Source organism: Staurois parvus, unplaced genomic scaffold (assembly GCF_062004578.1).
Source record: "Staurois parvus isolate SC_StPar_1 unplaced genomic scaffold, SC_StPar_1.0 ptg003601l, whole genome shotgun sequence".
Classification (NCBI taxonomy): Eukaryota; Metazoa; Chordata; class Amphibia; order Anura; family Ranidae; genus Staurois; species Staurois parvus.
This window is the reverse complement of record NW_028321397.1, coordinates 1017283-1032603: the sequence shown is the minus strand read 5'-3', so window position 1 is coordinate 1032603 and position 15321 is coordinate 1017283. Positions and strand designations below refer to the sequence as shown.

Sequence of the window (15321 nt, the reverse complement as noted above, 5' to 3'; positions counted from 1 at the left end):
AGGAGAGGTATGGCCAAATCAGCTTTGACCATACCTTATAGCATCATTCATTTTATTGGTCCAGCAATGACCAAAGTAACTATGCAGATCTCATACCTAAACGATCTCTGTGTAAGCTGCAAAGCACTGTAGTAGTCACTGCTACTGCAGTGATAGCTGCAACCATCTGGATCCAGTGCCATCCACTGCCCTTCTGCATAGTAATCACAGGACCTGCTCAGCACTGCCTCCATTCAGAGAAAGACTTGTATTTTGTTAAAATGATTACAAGGCTTTCTCTGATCGAATGAGGTTGTAGACGACATGGTTTCCACCTTGTCCGACCAGAGAACACCTACACTACAGTGATTTGCAGCTTATACAGGTATGGGTCAGGAATGATATCTGCACACTAACCTTGGTCCAAGCTGGACCAATATAACCATGTTATCATACCTAAACTTCTGCTTTAAGCAGTGTAAGCACCCGACTGTCAGTTTGTATTCACCTCTTGCAGTCCTTGTACAGAAGAGCTTAGACTGGGAGAGGGAGAAGCAAGCAGCACTAGGAATCAATCAGTTGTGTTACAGTGCTCATGTGCTAACAGGGAGCAGTGCAGGGAAAAATTAGCATTCCTGCCCTGCCAGACCGAGTTGTGCTGTGTGGCACAGCTGTTTACATCTCTGGAATGGATGGATAGATATACAAATCCTTTTGCAGGAAAATTAGAAATAATCTAATATTATTAATATTATACAGGATTTATATATTATTATTATTATACAGGATTTATATATTATTATTATACAGGATTTATATATTATTATTATTATACAGGATTTATATATTATTATTATACAGGATTTATATATTATTATTCATATTATACAGGATTTTTATATTATTATTATTATTATACAGGATTTATATATTATTATTATTATACAGGATTTATATATTATTATTATTATTATTATACAGGATTTATATATTATTATTATTATACAGGATTTATATAGCGCCAACAGTTTGTTTAGCACTTTACAATATAACGGGAGACAATACAGTTCAATACAAGAGGGACAGGAGGGCCCTGATCCTGGGAGCTTACAATCGAAGATAAACTGTTTTCACTGAAAATTAAAATATTCTCTCTTTTTCTTTTCTTTTCTATTGTCATGCTATCTAGAATGTTTTTACGGCCCCTTGACAGATCCAAAAAAGGGGATCCACTGTAAATGTGCATGTCTGTACAAATGATTTCATTTCTCACAGTGTGCTTTATGTATTTTTTATAGGCCAAGAAAGGATTGGGACTTGGCTGCCCTCTCTTATTTCCATCAACTCTTAGAGGGTAACGTTCTTTGACTAATCATTGTCTTTGTGTTTATGGGGTTGTTCAGATTTTTGCACAGTGCATTGATTTTTAACCTCTTGGCACCGGCGCCTCCTGGCCCTTTAAGAGTTTCAGAAGCTGGGAGGTGGGGTGGGGTTTTAGGGTCATGTGAACACCATGATTCGCCGTCACGGCGGTCGCATGATCGGAAAAGGCCCCAATCGAAAGGGGACATATGTATTTTCTAATTGCACGCAAAAATGCTGCCGCTCAGTGTCAAGGCCCACATGCCGAGAGGCCGCATATTTGCATACGATCGGCGTCAAGGGGTTAAAATGAGAACTAAACCTGAGCTAAAGAGACCCCAGTGACTTTTTTTTTTTTTTTTAGATTTAATCATTTAAAAAATATATATTAACAATTCTACACACACCTGGATATCCTAAAGATGCCCCATCCCTACTGACAATGAATAAGAAAAGAGTGTATACTGGGTGGGATTTTTTAGGCACCAATCTTCTAGCCAAAAGTAATATTGAAAACTCATAAAAGGATCTAAAAAAAGGCCAACAAGGTCACAGTAACCATGATAAAAACAAACCATATCGATAACAAATTGTACATATGTCAAAACCAACAACCAATTTATACTTTGCACCAATTGATGCCTAGCTCATGAGAATGAGCCCCAACACGTTTCAGCTCTCAGTGACGTGTCTTCTACAGGGAGTTGATAGAATGGTGGATTAGTGATCAATATGACAAAATATTAGCTGAAATGCGTGCATTTACCAGTGTCAGCCTCATGATGTAAACTAGATTAGGTACAAAGGGCAGCAATATAGCCATATCAGGAAAAAAGACAACAGCAAATTATGCAAGTAAAGGCCTAGTGGTGGATCCTGGTAAGCGTGCTTCTGCCAAAAAATGAAGGCCCAACAAGTGGAAAGAAGGGAAAACAGATTGGGGAGGTTGCGTCAAATTGGGTATCACATATCAAGAAAAAGATATTCCCAGCACCCGCCGACACATCCAGAAGTATTCCAGAGCAAATTTTAGCATTATGCATATGTTTTACTATATTGTTTTCTAGTGGACAGGAGTGGTGGGTACACTTTAAAGCGGAGTTCCAGCCTTTTTTTTTTTTACTCCCTTGAAAGACAATGGTCTCCCTCTTCGCAGTCCATTTTGGCAATATATATGTAGATTTTTTTTTTTTCCCTCCTAAATACCTTTTATTGGTAATTTCTGTCTCCACTTCCGGTCCCGGCCGCCTAGGCGATTACATCATCAGGCATTCCCTAGGGCTTCCGGGATATCAGAGTCATCTATTCCAGCAGTCCTAGGGAATGCTCGATACCCAAATCTTGTGTTCTTATGAGACAGGAAGTGACGCAATCGCATGGATTTCTTCACGCTGCAGGTGCGAGATCGCTCCTTCTTCATGCTGCGCAGGTGCGAGATCGCTCCTTCCTCGCGCTGCGCAGGTGCGAGATCGCTCCTTCCTCGCGCTGCGCAGGTGCGAGATCGCTCCTTCCTCGCGCTGCGCAGGTGCGAGATCGCTCCTTCCTCGCGCTGCGCAGGTGCGAGATCGCTCCTTCCTCGCGCTGCCCAGGTGCCGGATCGCTCCTTCCTCGCGCTGCCCAGGTGCCGGATCGCTCCTTCCTCGCGCTGCCCAGGTGCCGGATCGCTCCTTCCTCGCGCTGCCCAGGTGCGAGATCGCTCCTTCCTCACTGTCCGCAGGTGCGAGATCGCTCCTTCCTCACGCTGCGCAGGAGCGAACACAGGAAGTACATGCTGGGTAGCCAGCTGCACAATTTCCAGGAAGAATGTCTGAGCGAGCTTCAGGTGCCCACACTTAAGATGACAGCGTTCACAATATGAGGGTGCAGTAAGTAAATTTATTTTTTATACGGAAAGCAAAGGATTACAAGTACAGGTGATCTCAACTTGCATTGCCTAAGCTGCCACTCTCACGTGGGTGCCTTTAGAAAAAAAAAAATTAAATGGCTGGAACTCCGCTGCAAGCACTTAACTAAGTCCCGCAGTCCATGACCACAATTAACCTCCCTGGCGGTATTCCCGAGTGTAGCTCGGGGTAGAGTTTTAGTACCAAAAGCGGTAACCCCGAGCTACACTCGGGCTTACCATGCGGCGCTGCATAGGGAGTCCCTGCAGCACTTACCTTGTCCTTCGCTCCCACGATGTGTCCCCTGAAGCGTCCCCGGCCATCTCCTCCGGCTGATGCCGGCATCCGGCTTCTGTGTTCCGGTCCCCGTGACGTCGGGACGTACGGGCGGCGGCGGGAAATTTGAAAATTTTAAAAAATGTAATTTTTTTCAAAACACGTTTTTCACAGTAAAACATTGCTGTTTCAACCCATTTCACATACATATTGTCCCTAGTGCTTTGTCCGGTGCCCTGCCTACATTTTGTCTGTCTTTCTGCCTGGAAACTTAGAAAAATCCATGGCGTCCAAAAAATGTCCCTTTTAGGTCAAAAGCGGTTTTAGACCGGCTAGAGAACAGCGATAGTAAATCAGAACCACTTGCAGAATTGAGTGATAATGATTCGTGGGGGAAATTCGTCATCAGACACTGAAAACGATTTTGCGACTTTGCTCAGCAATGTACGAACTTGGCGCTCTATTTCAAATTTCAGTGTTTTCGGTTTGATTATATTATTGAATTAAATGTATTATTATTATATTATTATTTTTTATGATTATTTATTAAATTATAATTTACGATTTCGTGTTTCAAATTTTATCCTACCCGGGATGTTTACTAGACTCTTGTTCGGACAGATTTCAGTGAGTTATTCCTAAAAATTACAGCCTACAATAAAAAAACTACATATTTCCATGCAAAATAATGGTACCGCTTTCAGCACCAAAAATCTGAAATAATCAGACCGCCAGGGAGGTTAAAGTCCCACTGCAGACCGCTGTTAAATTTAGTCATGTCTCTGAATGCACTGCATGGGTTAAGTGCTCGTGGGGCTTGAGAGAAAATAAATCAATACAAACACCTTATTTCTTCCTCCCCCGGCAGCCTGCGCTGTTTGATGCACTGGCATATGTGCAGGCCCTTGCCATCCTCATATACAGTGCAGGACTGCTGGTCCTGCATGGTACATGTTGACGCCAGATAGCTGCAACTGGCTGGGGGGACCAGTCACAAGGAGAGGAGAAAGCCTGCCTAAGTGTGGGATAAGTATTTTATCTCCCACATGACTGAACACATTTTTAATCCATTATTTTATTGTATGGATTTGCTGTGTAAAGCCATTATACATTGCAACTGTTGACTAAAGTTCAGGACAAATCTGCTTGGAGACAATGTCCTGTATGTATTATAAAAATGGTTGCTGTGAATGGCAGCAGTGCCGAGCAAGTCACCCCCTTTGGTCAGTGTGCAGTGGGGCAGCTGCTTGGCATCCGACCCAGAAGATTGTGGCAACCACTGTATTAGTGGTGACTACTAGAGTGATTTATTGATACATTTTCTACTATTGTATCTTGTCATTTCAATAAAAAATATTGAAATATTTTTTATATTGAAATATAAACTTTTTGTTTGTTTTTTATTTTTCAACCTGGTTGATCCTGCTATTTACATACACCGCCCCATTGTCAGTGTCGACATCATTGAAGCCGATTCTGTGACCTCTGTGTTGCCACTCTTGATGCGCATGCTTCCCTTACTGCCTTTTGGGATGACATTGATTTACTGCATGAAATAATTAATATAAAAAACCCTTTGAAGCATTATTACCTAAAATAGCAACTGTCATACAATTAAATAAAATCATTTTGACAGGAGGAGGCGGAGTTGATTCTAAGGGACAGTCACAGTCAGGGCTGCTGTTAGAAACAATGGGGCCCCATACAGCCAACCTGACAGGGCCCCCTCCCCCCAAAAAAACACGATTTACTATTTTTCAGTTATGAATGAACACAGTGAGTGATAGGTACCAACCACTCATTGTATTCATTCAAGAAAGAAGTGTGCTGGTAAATGTGACATATTTACCTGACCCTTCCCCCACTCTGCATCCTGAAGGATCCTGTTGTGTGGGAAGGAGAAGAGGGACGCCACCAGCACTTCAGGGGTGGGAACACATGGGGGGGCTGGGCAGTATGGGGAAGTGCATGGAGCACAGGGATGATGGGTGCGCCGAAGGTGGGGGGGGGGGAGCAAATACTGAAACCGGTCCTGTATGGCTCTCTCTGCAGCAGCTGAAAGGCAGCAGGAGAGAGAGGAGAAGCCAGCTTTCAGATGCTGCAGAGAAAGCCTCTCCTACTCCTAGCCAATTCACCCAGCTGCCTGGGCCCCCCTGCTGGCCTGGACGGACCCTGTACAGGACAGGTGATACCACACTATCCACGTCCCTGGCCACAGTTATCATGTGGGAGTAAATGTCACTCAAGCAGCTGGAGCCACTCCATAAGTGATGAAAAGAGTCACTTGGGATGGCTTCTTCTGGAGTGACATTCACTCCTTCTTTCCTCCTATGTACCCTACATGATGACTGGAGTTGTCCATCAGAACAAGCTCCGCCTTCACCTGTCAAACTATTGTTATTGTATTACAATTGTTATTTTAGGTAAGAATAATGACCTGAAGGGTTGTTTATTTTTTAATCATATGTAGAATACTTTTTTTTTTTTTCTTTAATCAATGAAAGCATGTAACCACAACAACGCCAATTCGCACTGGGGGCCATGGGAAAACAAAACTTCCTAAAGGTTTAACTGCTTGCTCCATCCACCAATTGCACACTATGGTGGGCAGCAAGTCAATAAAGGTCACATAATCATATATAAAGAAAAAACGTAGCTGTATGGAAATGTTTTTTTTAATCAGTTCTAAATACATTTGCTTATACTGATCTATTAGGTTATTGTACAGGTGAAAGGGAGATTGTGGGTTTAATGACACTTTAAATGTTTTTCTGTTTCCCTCTAGATGCAACCCAGATCAAGGCTCAGTTCTGTTCTGTGAAGGACAACTGCATAAGTGTTTACCTTTATATTACTACTAAGGACTCTGTGGTAAGTGGAATTTGTAATGACCCATAAAGTTTTACTGTCTAAATTGACTTGGTAAGTTGAGAATATTGCCATTTCTGTGTTTTCCTCTCAAGCTCTGTGTCAATGATGACCTAGTGGCCAAAAAGTTTGCTTCTTTTTACCAAGACAATTCTGTGGATGTCGAGATGAATGGAAGTGTGATAATTCCCAAGGTCAATGGGATACAGTCATCCAGGCAACAGAATGGACCAAAGGTCAAAGAGCTACAGTCACCGGGACAAGAGAGTGGATCCATGGTCAAAGAGCTACAGTCTTCAGCAAACCAGTCTACACGTGTGGTCAAAGAGCTACAGTCTGTAGGACACCAGAAGAGACCTATTGTTAAAGAGCTGCAGTCACCGGTACAAGAGACTAGACCCATGGTCACTGAGCTAGAGTCACAGGGTCAAGAGAATAGACCCATGGTCAAAAAGCTACAGTCACCGGGTCAAGAGAATAGACCCATGGTCAAAGAGCTAGAGTCACCAGGTCAGGAGAATAGACCCATGGTCAATGAGCTACAGTCATGGGGTCAAGAGAATCGACCCATGGTCAATGAGCTACAGTCACCGGGTCAAGAGAATAGACCCATGGTCAATGAGCTGCTGTCACCAGGATACCAGAATGGACTCCTGATCAAAAAGCTACAGTCACAAGGACACCAGAATGGACTTATGGTCAAAGAGCTACAGTCACCAGGACACCATAATGGATCTATGATCAAAGAGCTACAGTCACTAGGACACCAGAATGGAGTTAAATCTGTTCCCCTGAGTAAAGAAGAAGCCCAAGCTCCAATAAAAGATTTGCCCAAAATTGCATCGCATTCAACCCTATGGTCAGCATGGAGATGTTTGGATGAAAAACATACTACAGGTAGGGCAGAACAGATTTCTATTTCTCACCTTGATCTAACAATGCTGAACTGCATGTTTAACCACTTAGGGACCACCTACTACAGATTTACTGCGGCAGAGTGGTCCATCTGCGGTGGATCATGTGCATGTATGTGATCCAGAACTTCCGGGTAGGGGGTGCGCGCACGCCGCCCCAGCTGTGCTGTCGTTCTCTATCAGCGGATTACGTCCAATAAATTATGGCCGGTACCTGCTGATTAGCTGAGCCAATGACAAAAGAGAGCCCTGTGTTGGTTTTTTTAATTTTAATTTTTTTTTTATTGGATGTTTTAAAACAAAGTAGAAAATATATATATATTTTTTTTCAAAATGTTCGATATTTTTTCATTTATATAATAAAAAGTAAAAACCCAGTGGTGATCAAATACCAACAAAAGAAAACTGTGAAAAAATATATATATACATTTTAGTTGGGTACAGCATTGCATGACTGCACAATTACCAGTTAAAGTGGCTTAGTGCCAAATAGCAAAAAAATGGCCTGGTTATGAAGGGGTAAAACCTTCCAGAGCTCAAAGTAGAACTTCACTCTCTCAATCAACACGGACTATTTTTAATCCTGATGCTGCTAGCATTAGTAAATAGATAGGAAAGTATATCATATTTACTTGTTTTAAACTTTTTTTTTTACATTTCTTCAGTTACTTCCTGGTTTCTATGCCTAGGCAAATGATGTCATACATCCCAGGAGTCTTCAGGAGGGGAGGGAGGGTTCTCGGCTCACCCTATGCCTGAGCTAAGGGCAAATGGATTCCAGGAAGTAAATGATACTTGAATCCTCTGCTCATACTCAAGATGTCCATGGCCAAAAGTGCTAGGGGGGTGTTTTTAAAATTATTCCTCAGCAAAATAAAGTATGGAGACATGGATGGATGGGAGAGTTTGCTTTGAATATTAAAAAATTTATTTATTAGCATTTTTGGTTTGTGGTGCTCAAACTCAGTGCAGTTCCACTTTAATTAGTTAAAGGGGTTGAAAACCCTCACTTTACCCAGTGAAGCATCAGATGATACAAAGAAATAATACAAATCTTCCTATATAAGTTGTGCCTATTTATCTGTAGCCATCTGTCTTCTACAGCCATTTAAAGTCCAGAGTTTACACAGCATCTCTCAGCTCTGAAAAGCAAGGGGCCTGGATCTGAAGTCTTACAATGCAGGGCTCAGTGAGGACAGCTCTGATCACTGATTGGAGGGGAGGGACACACCTCCCTTAACCCAATACATGGAGATCAGAGTTGAGGATATCAGTCACAGATGGTGTGACGGATCTCTCCTTCCCTTCACCTTTTTATTTCTTGATGTTGGGAAAACCTGTCAGAAGTGAATTTTTGTTAACAAGCTGGTTGTGCACAAGTCGATCGATAGATCAATGTGTGTACAACCAGGCTGCCTATGCATGGATTGTAATTCAGCCAGTCCTTGCTGAACTGGCTACATTTCAATCCACGTATGGCTGGCTTAAGTTCACCTTTTCACAAAAGATTAAAAAGTGAACTAACTCCATATTTGCTGACCATTCCTCCAGACGCCGCTGCACATAGAAACTATGATGGCCCATGCTGCTAGTGTAGCAGTCTGTATACTACAATACACAGCCCTGGAATGAGTATCCATCATAATGCTTGCAATGGCAACCTCTAATTGGTCAGCACAACCGGTCTGACCAATGAGAAACACTTATTTCTTCTGGGGCTCCTTACTGGAACAGGATTCCTCAGATGCACTTCTCTTTGGTCAGCAGGATCACGTAGCTGTGCTGACCAATGAGCACTTGACATTGGGAGTGCATGGGGAGCACAGTGGCTAAATGGTTAGCATTTCCGCCTGGCAGTATTAGGGGTGCTGGTTCAAATCCCAACCACGGCACCACCTGCCTGGAGTTTGCATGTTCTTGTGCTTGCGTGGGTTTCCTCCAGGTACTCCGGTTTCCTCCCACACTCCAAAGACATGCTGGGAGGTGAATTGGCTCCTGTCTAAATTGTCCCTAGTATGTGTATGTATGAATGTGAGTTAGGGACCTTAGATTATACGCCCCTTGAGGGTTAGGGAGTGATGTGAATGTACAATATATATGTAAAGAGCTGTGTAAATTGATGGCGCTATGTAAGTACCTGTAATAAATAAATGATGGATGCTTGCTGCAGTGTACGGTGTATGGATCGATAGATCCGCAGCATAGTGCATCATGTCATGGGTAGCCGAGTCTGGAGCATCCAAAGCAGAAATGTATAATTTCTCTTATCAAAAGATAAATCTCTCTTTGCAGATATCCAGCAGGAAAGTGGATCGGCCCTCCAGCAGAAAGGTAAACCACCAGTCTTGGCCAATCAGACTGGAAGACCATCAGCTTTCTTGTCGAAAGTTAATACTCAGTCCTTGGGAAGTCAAAATGGAATTAGTCCAGTTCTCCTGCAGACAGATGAACCTCCACTCTCGGACTGTCAGCATGGAAGACCATCATCTTTCTTGCTGAATGGATCCTCTGGAGCTCATAATGGAAATGCATTGTTTACATTGGACATGCCACATCAGCCTTCAAGCATTCGGGAACAGAAAATGGCGACTGGTCCTGACACTGTGACACATTCTGCCTGGAACAGTAACGAATGTGGCCAAGAGCTTATTCAGGGTAAGATGTTCTCCAGTTTTAATTGTATTCTTTGCCAATGGTTTGGATTTGTTTGAGCCAAGTTTGTTCCTCTGTAACTCATTTATAATATGCCAAGAACACTGGTTACAACTTTACCCATAATCTTCTTTATCGGAAACATACATTCCACATTAATAAATATGTTACCAAAATCAGCGTGTTCTGTCAAATGCCTCCAGCAATTCTCCTGTGTCTTCTTGCTGGAGGCTGCCATTTTGCTGAAGCCTTGAGCAGGGGACAGATGACAGGAGATGGAAATGGCTGGGGCGAGCACAGATTATGGGACAGGTGAGTGCCTGTTTATTAAAAATCAGCAGCTACAGTTTTTGTAGCTGCTGACTTTTAATTTTTACACAGGAGACTATAAGCTCCTCTTTAAATGTGCCAAAATGGAGATCACACAATATATACACTCATCGGCCACTTTGTTGGATCCACCTGTTCAATTGCTTGGTAACACAAATTGCTAATCTGTTAGTCACATGGCAGCAACTCAATGCATTTAGGTATCTAGACGTGGTGAAGACGACTTGCTGAAGTTCAAACCGAGCATCGGAATGGGGAAGAAAGGGTATTTAAGTGACTTTGAACGTGGCATGGTTGTTGGTGCCAGACAGGTTGGTCTGAGTATTTCAAAAACTGCTGATCTACTGGGATTTTCACACACAACCATCTCTGGGGTTTACAGAGAATGGTCTGAAAAAGAGAAAATATCCAGTGAGCAGAAGTTGTGTGGACAAAAATGCCTTGATAATGTCGGGTCAGAGGAGAACAGGCAGACTGGTTGGAGATTATAGAAAGGCAACAGTAACTCAGATAACTATTCGTTACAACCAAGGTATGCAGAACACCATCTCTGAATGCACATGTCGAACCTTGAAGCAGATGGGCTACAGCAGCAGAAAACTACACCGGGTGCCACTCCTGTCAGCTAAGAACAGGAAACGGAGGCTACAGTTCACACCGGCTCACCAAAATTGGACAATAGAAGATTGGAAAAATGTTGCCTGGTCTGATGAGTCAACATTCAGGTTGTAGGGTCAGATTTTGGCATAAACAACATGAACTCATGGATCCATCCTGCCTTGTATCAATGGTTCAGGCTGGTGGTGGTGTAATGGTGTGGGGGGAGATCTTCTTGGCACACTTTGGGCCCCTTGTTGCCAGCTGAGCAACGTTTAAATTCCACGGCCTACCTGAGTATTGTTGCTGACCATGTCCATCCCTTTATGACTCCAGTGTCCCCATCTTCTGATGGCTCCTTCCAGCAGGATAATGCTCCATGTCAGAAAGCTCAAATCATCTCCAACTGGTCTCTAGAACATGACAATGAGGTCACTGTACTCCAATGGCCTCCACAGTCACCAGATCTCAATTCAGTATAGATCACCTTTGGGATGTGGTTGAAAGTGAGATTCGTATCATGGATGTGCATCCAACAAATCTGCAGCAACTGCGTGATGCTATCATGTCAATATGGACTGAAATCTCTGAGGAATGTTTCCAACACCTTGTTGAATCTATGCTACGAAAAATGAAGGCAGTTCTGAAGGCAAAAGGGGGTCCAACCCGCTACTAGCAAGATGGACCTAATAAAGTGGCCGCTGAGTGTATATAAAACATAAAAACTTACTACAAAATCAAGTTTTGGATGCCATATAATTTTATATGTAATCAACACGTGAACAGTTCCAAACAGGCATAATGCATTGACGCTTTCGTGATTTCTCACTTCCTCTGGCTCTGTGCCCTTCCAATGATGACTGCTATGGCTGTAACAAAAAAATGGTAGACACATTTGTTACACTAATTACAAGTAAAACTCTTAGCAACATTTATATAAAGAAAAAAAACTAAATAAAACACACAACGCAAAGGAGGATAATTGTAGTAATGTCTGGAGGATAAAGGAAGGGTATTTGTTTTTTTTTTTGTTTGTTTTTTTTTAAGCTTTTTTCTTTTATGATATTTTGAAGTGGGCGTACCCCTGTAGACGTGCTGTCGCACGAAACGCGCTGGGTGGAGCCTACATTGCTGACGTTATGCAGCCGCTGCCGAGGAACGGAGTGGTGGCCATCTTGGTATTTGATTTTTACCTTACTCCATGTGGAATATTTTAATTATATTAGCGTCTCTGGCTCCTGTTGTTGAGCTATCTTTCCCAGGACAAAGGATTCTCGCCCCACTTGCATACGGATGATGATGTAGGATTAACCCCTAAGCTGCCTCTTTGTTCCTGCACCTTTAGATGTGACAGATTATAACAGATGCCTGCTAATGTTTAATTTCTGGTGAGTGTACATTCGTCTGAGGTGGTGGATTCCCTTTGTGGATACTTGCACATCTGCACTTTTTCACTTGGATGCATTGCAATCAATTTGAGGACTATTATTGTTTGATATTTGCTGATTGATTTCTAATTAGATTACGGATATTGATTGATTCACTTATATGCACAACCGCACTGATTTGCACTTTATTCTTTTGCATATGCTTCTTGATCATATATATTTTATGAGAATTACCGTATTAATATTTTCATACAGTTTGTGCGTTTATAGCGCTGCACTTTATTTATATACATTTATATTGGGACTGTTGCCTATACCCTGAAGTGCCAGCAGCTGCCTGTATTCATATTTGTTCTCGATTTTGCGCTCGTTTATATTCTTGTTGTAATTATTGTAGCAAATGTGTTTACTTTTACTTTATTTTTGGTAACATCCTTATCACTTATTGGAAGGGCACGGATCAGTGAAGAAGCGAGAAATCACGAAACGCGTCAATAAACTGGAACTGCTAACTGATTTTAGTGATCTCTTTAAAATGATGTAGTAAAGTTTATATATATACATACAGGCCTTGAAATTTCTGCTTGCCAATGGCGAGTGGAAATTATGGTGGGGGCGAGTGTGTCCCCCAGGGCCGTCTTCCTGAGCAGACTCATAGCTCAGGCCGGATCTGTCATTGGCACTGGGAGCCGAGCGCAGTGAAAGCAAAGCAAGGAGTGTGTGCTGTGCTCTCTGCCTCCCCCTAAAGTGCAGTACCCGGCTCTGTGAGTGAACAACTAAGTACTGCAACTTTTTATAGGGAGTGTGTGTGTTTGTGTCTAATGAACAGTCCCTAGATGTCCCTGTGTGTAAGGGGCCTAAATCAAAATTCTTATTGCTGATGTGACCAGACATGAGCAGTTATGGTGTTAATACATTTTAAACATTCTGGAAAAGAAAATAATTTATTGTTGGTTATTCTTTACACAGATGTTCCCGAAAGCGCTGCTGCTGAGATCAGGTTTGTCAGCTATTTGTAAATAAAATTTACTTTTGAAGTGACATCTGTCAGGGTTAGTTCACACACAAAAAATGCACTACGGATGCATTCCAGATACGTTTTTGTTTACAGTTCACACCACACTCCATTCTGGTGCAGTTTTGATGCAGTTTGCTGTGTTCCAGTATGGTTCTGGCCAGAAAAAAATGCAGCATGTTCTACTTTATTTTTGCACCTGGAACTGACTGTACTGGTGTGAACCCAGGCCATCAGAATACATGGAAAACACTCTGCATGCATTTTCAATGCAGAAAAAAAAATGCACTGAACTGCAGCATCTAGTGTGAACTAGCCCTCATTGTATAGAAAGAGAATTATTTGTCAATATTAAAAAAAAATAATAGCAAATTAGCTAGAAATAAATATCCCAGTTAGATATACGCTATGCGAATATGCAGCTTTTTGTGCTCCTCTAAGTATACATGAAAATAAATAAAGAATATGTAAACCCAACATTTCATATTCCTGGTATATGCCTGCTGTACCATGAAAAATTCTCCTGTGAAATCCCTGGTCTTCCTGCTAGTTCCTCTGCTTTCCTGTTAAAGCTAAGAACTCAGCCTGCTTTCCTGCAATGAATAGACTTCTTCAGTGATCAGACACGCTCCCCCCCACCCCCTGTACAGCCACTCGCTGGGAAGATCAGTGTGTTGCTGTTTCTCCTCCGCTCTATGCAGCTGAGAACGGTGGGACTGGGGTCACTTTAAAAAATTTAAAAAAAAAAGGGAAAAAAGGCATTATATATATATATATATATATATATATATATATATATATATAGCCGCTGGCTATCCCCGCTTCAGTCGATCTTGAATACGGCTGCCAGACTCATTCACCTTTCCAACCGCTCCATCTCCGCCACCCCCCTCTGCCAATCCCTCCACTGGCTTCTGATTGCGCAACGGATCAAATTCAAAATCCTAACACTGACGTACAAAGCTGTCCACCATACTGCCAGGAACTACATCACCGACCTAATAGCCAAGTACTGCCCAGCACCTACACTCCGCTCCTCACAAGACCTCCTTCTCTCTAGTTCCCTGGTCTCCTCCTCCCATGCCCGCCTCCAGGACTTCTCCAGGGTGTCACCCATCCTCTGGAACTCCCTGCTCCAACCCATGAGATTATCACCTACTCTCCTTTAGGTGCACCCTGAAAACCCACCTCTTCAGGGAAGCCTACCCCACCCCCTGCTAACTTGCCGACCTCCTCCACTCTTCCTACCACTCCATCCCCCACAGCTATCTCCTCCTGTGCCACCATCCTCTCCCTCCTAGATTGTAAGCTCCAAGGAGCAGGGCCCTCGATCCCCTCATGTTTTGCATTGTATTGGTATTGTTCTGTCACATGTTCTGTCCCCCTTTGTAATGTACAGCGCTGAGCGAACTATCGGCGCTTTATAAATACTGTATAATAATAATAATTATATATATATATATATTTATTTTTTTATTTTTTTTAAATCCAAACAACTTTTGTTGTCAGGATAATAGAGGAAATGACACAGTACTTACAGAATCCACAACAACAGCAGGATTACACATAAATAGGACAAAGTGGATACGCAGATCCCGTAATGGACAAAATAACAGAAATAATAATCAAACAAAACAGAGACCACTAGGATTCAAAACATTCTTGACAATATCTTGCTTTTTCCTTTTTACTTTTCATTCAACCCCTCCGGATGTAAACCGAAATGGGGGAAAGGAACAAAGCCCAAAACATTCCTTCAAACAATAAAAAAAAAAAACCCATGGTTTTTATATTTATACACAAATGTTTTACCGGTCATTTCTATCTTAAACTGATTGGGTTGTTTTACAAGGTGAGGGTTCATATAGACTTTAAGAGATAGATCACATAAAAAATCTTTGTGATCTGTTTTTGATTAATTCCTTGTATAATTATAGGATGTGGCTAAATGGTTAGCACTTCCGCCTGGCAGTACTAAGATCATTGGTACGAATCCCACCCATGGCACCATCTGCCTGGAGTTTGCATGTTCTCCCTGTGCCTGTGTGGGTTTCCTC

At 42.3% G+C, this 15321-nt stretch overlaps 1 protein-coding gene across 1 annotated transcript in view; it reads left to right on the top strand.

Annotated features, from left to right (window-relative positions):
- Window positions 1-15321, top strand: part of TDRD12 (tudor domain containing 12) — an 80692-nt gene that overhangs the window by 8867 nt on the left and 56504 nt on the right. The window contains exons 5-9 of the mRNA XM_089667818.1: window positions 1278-1333; window positions 6286-6371; window positions 6464-7163; window positions 9575-9937; window positions 10138-10246. Of these exons, the coding sequence (XP_089523944.1) occupies window positions 1278-1333; window positions 6286-6371; window positions 6464-7163; window positions 9575-9937; window positions 10138-10246 (1314 nt within the window). The remainder of the gene's footprint in view (window positions 1-1277; window positions 1334-6285; window positions 6372-6463; window positions 7164-9574; window positions 9938-10137; window positions 10247-15321) is intronic.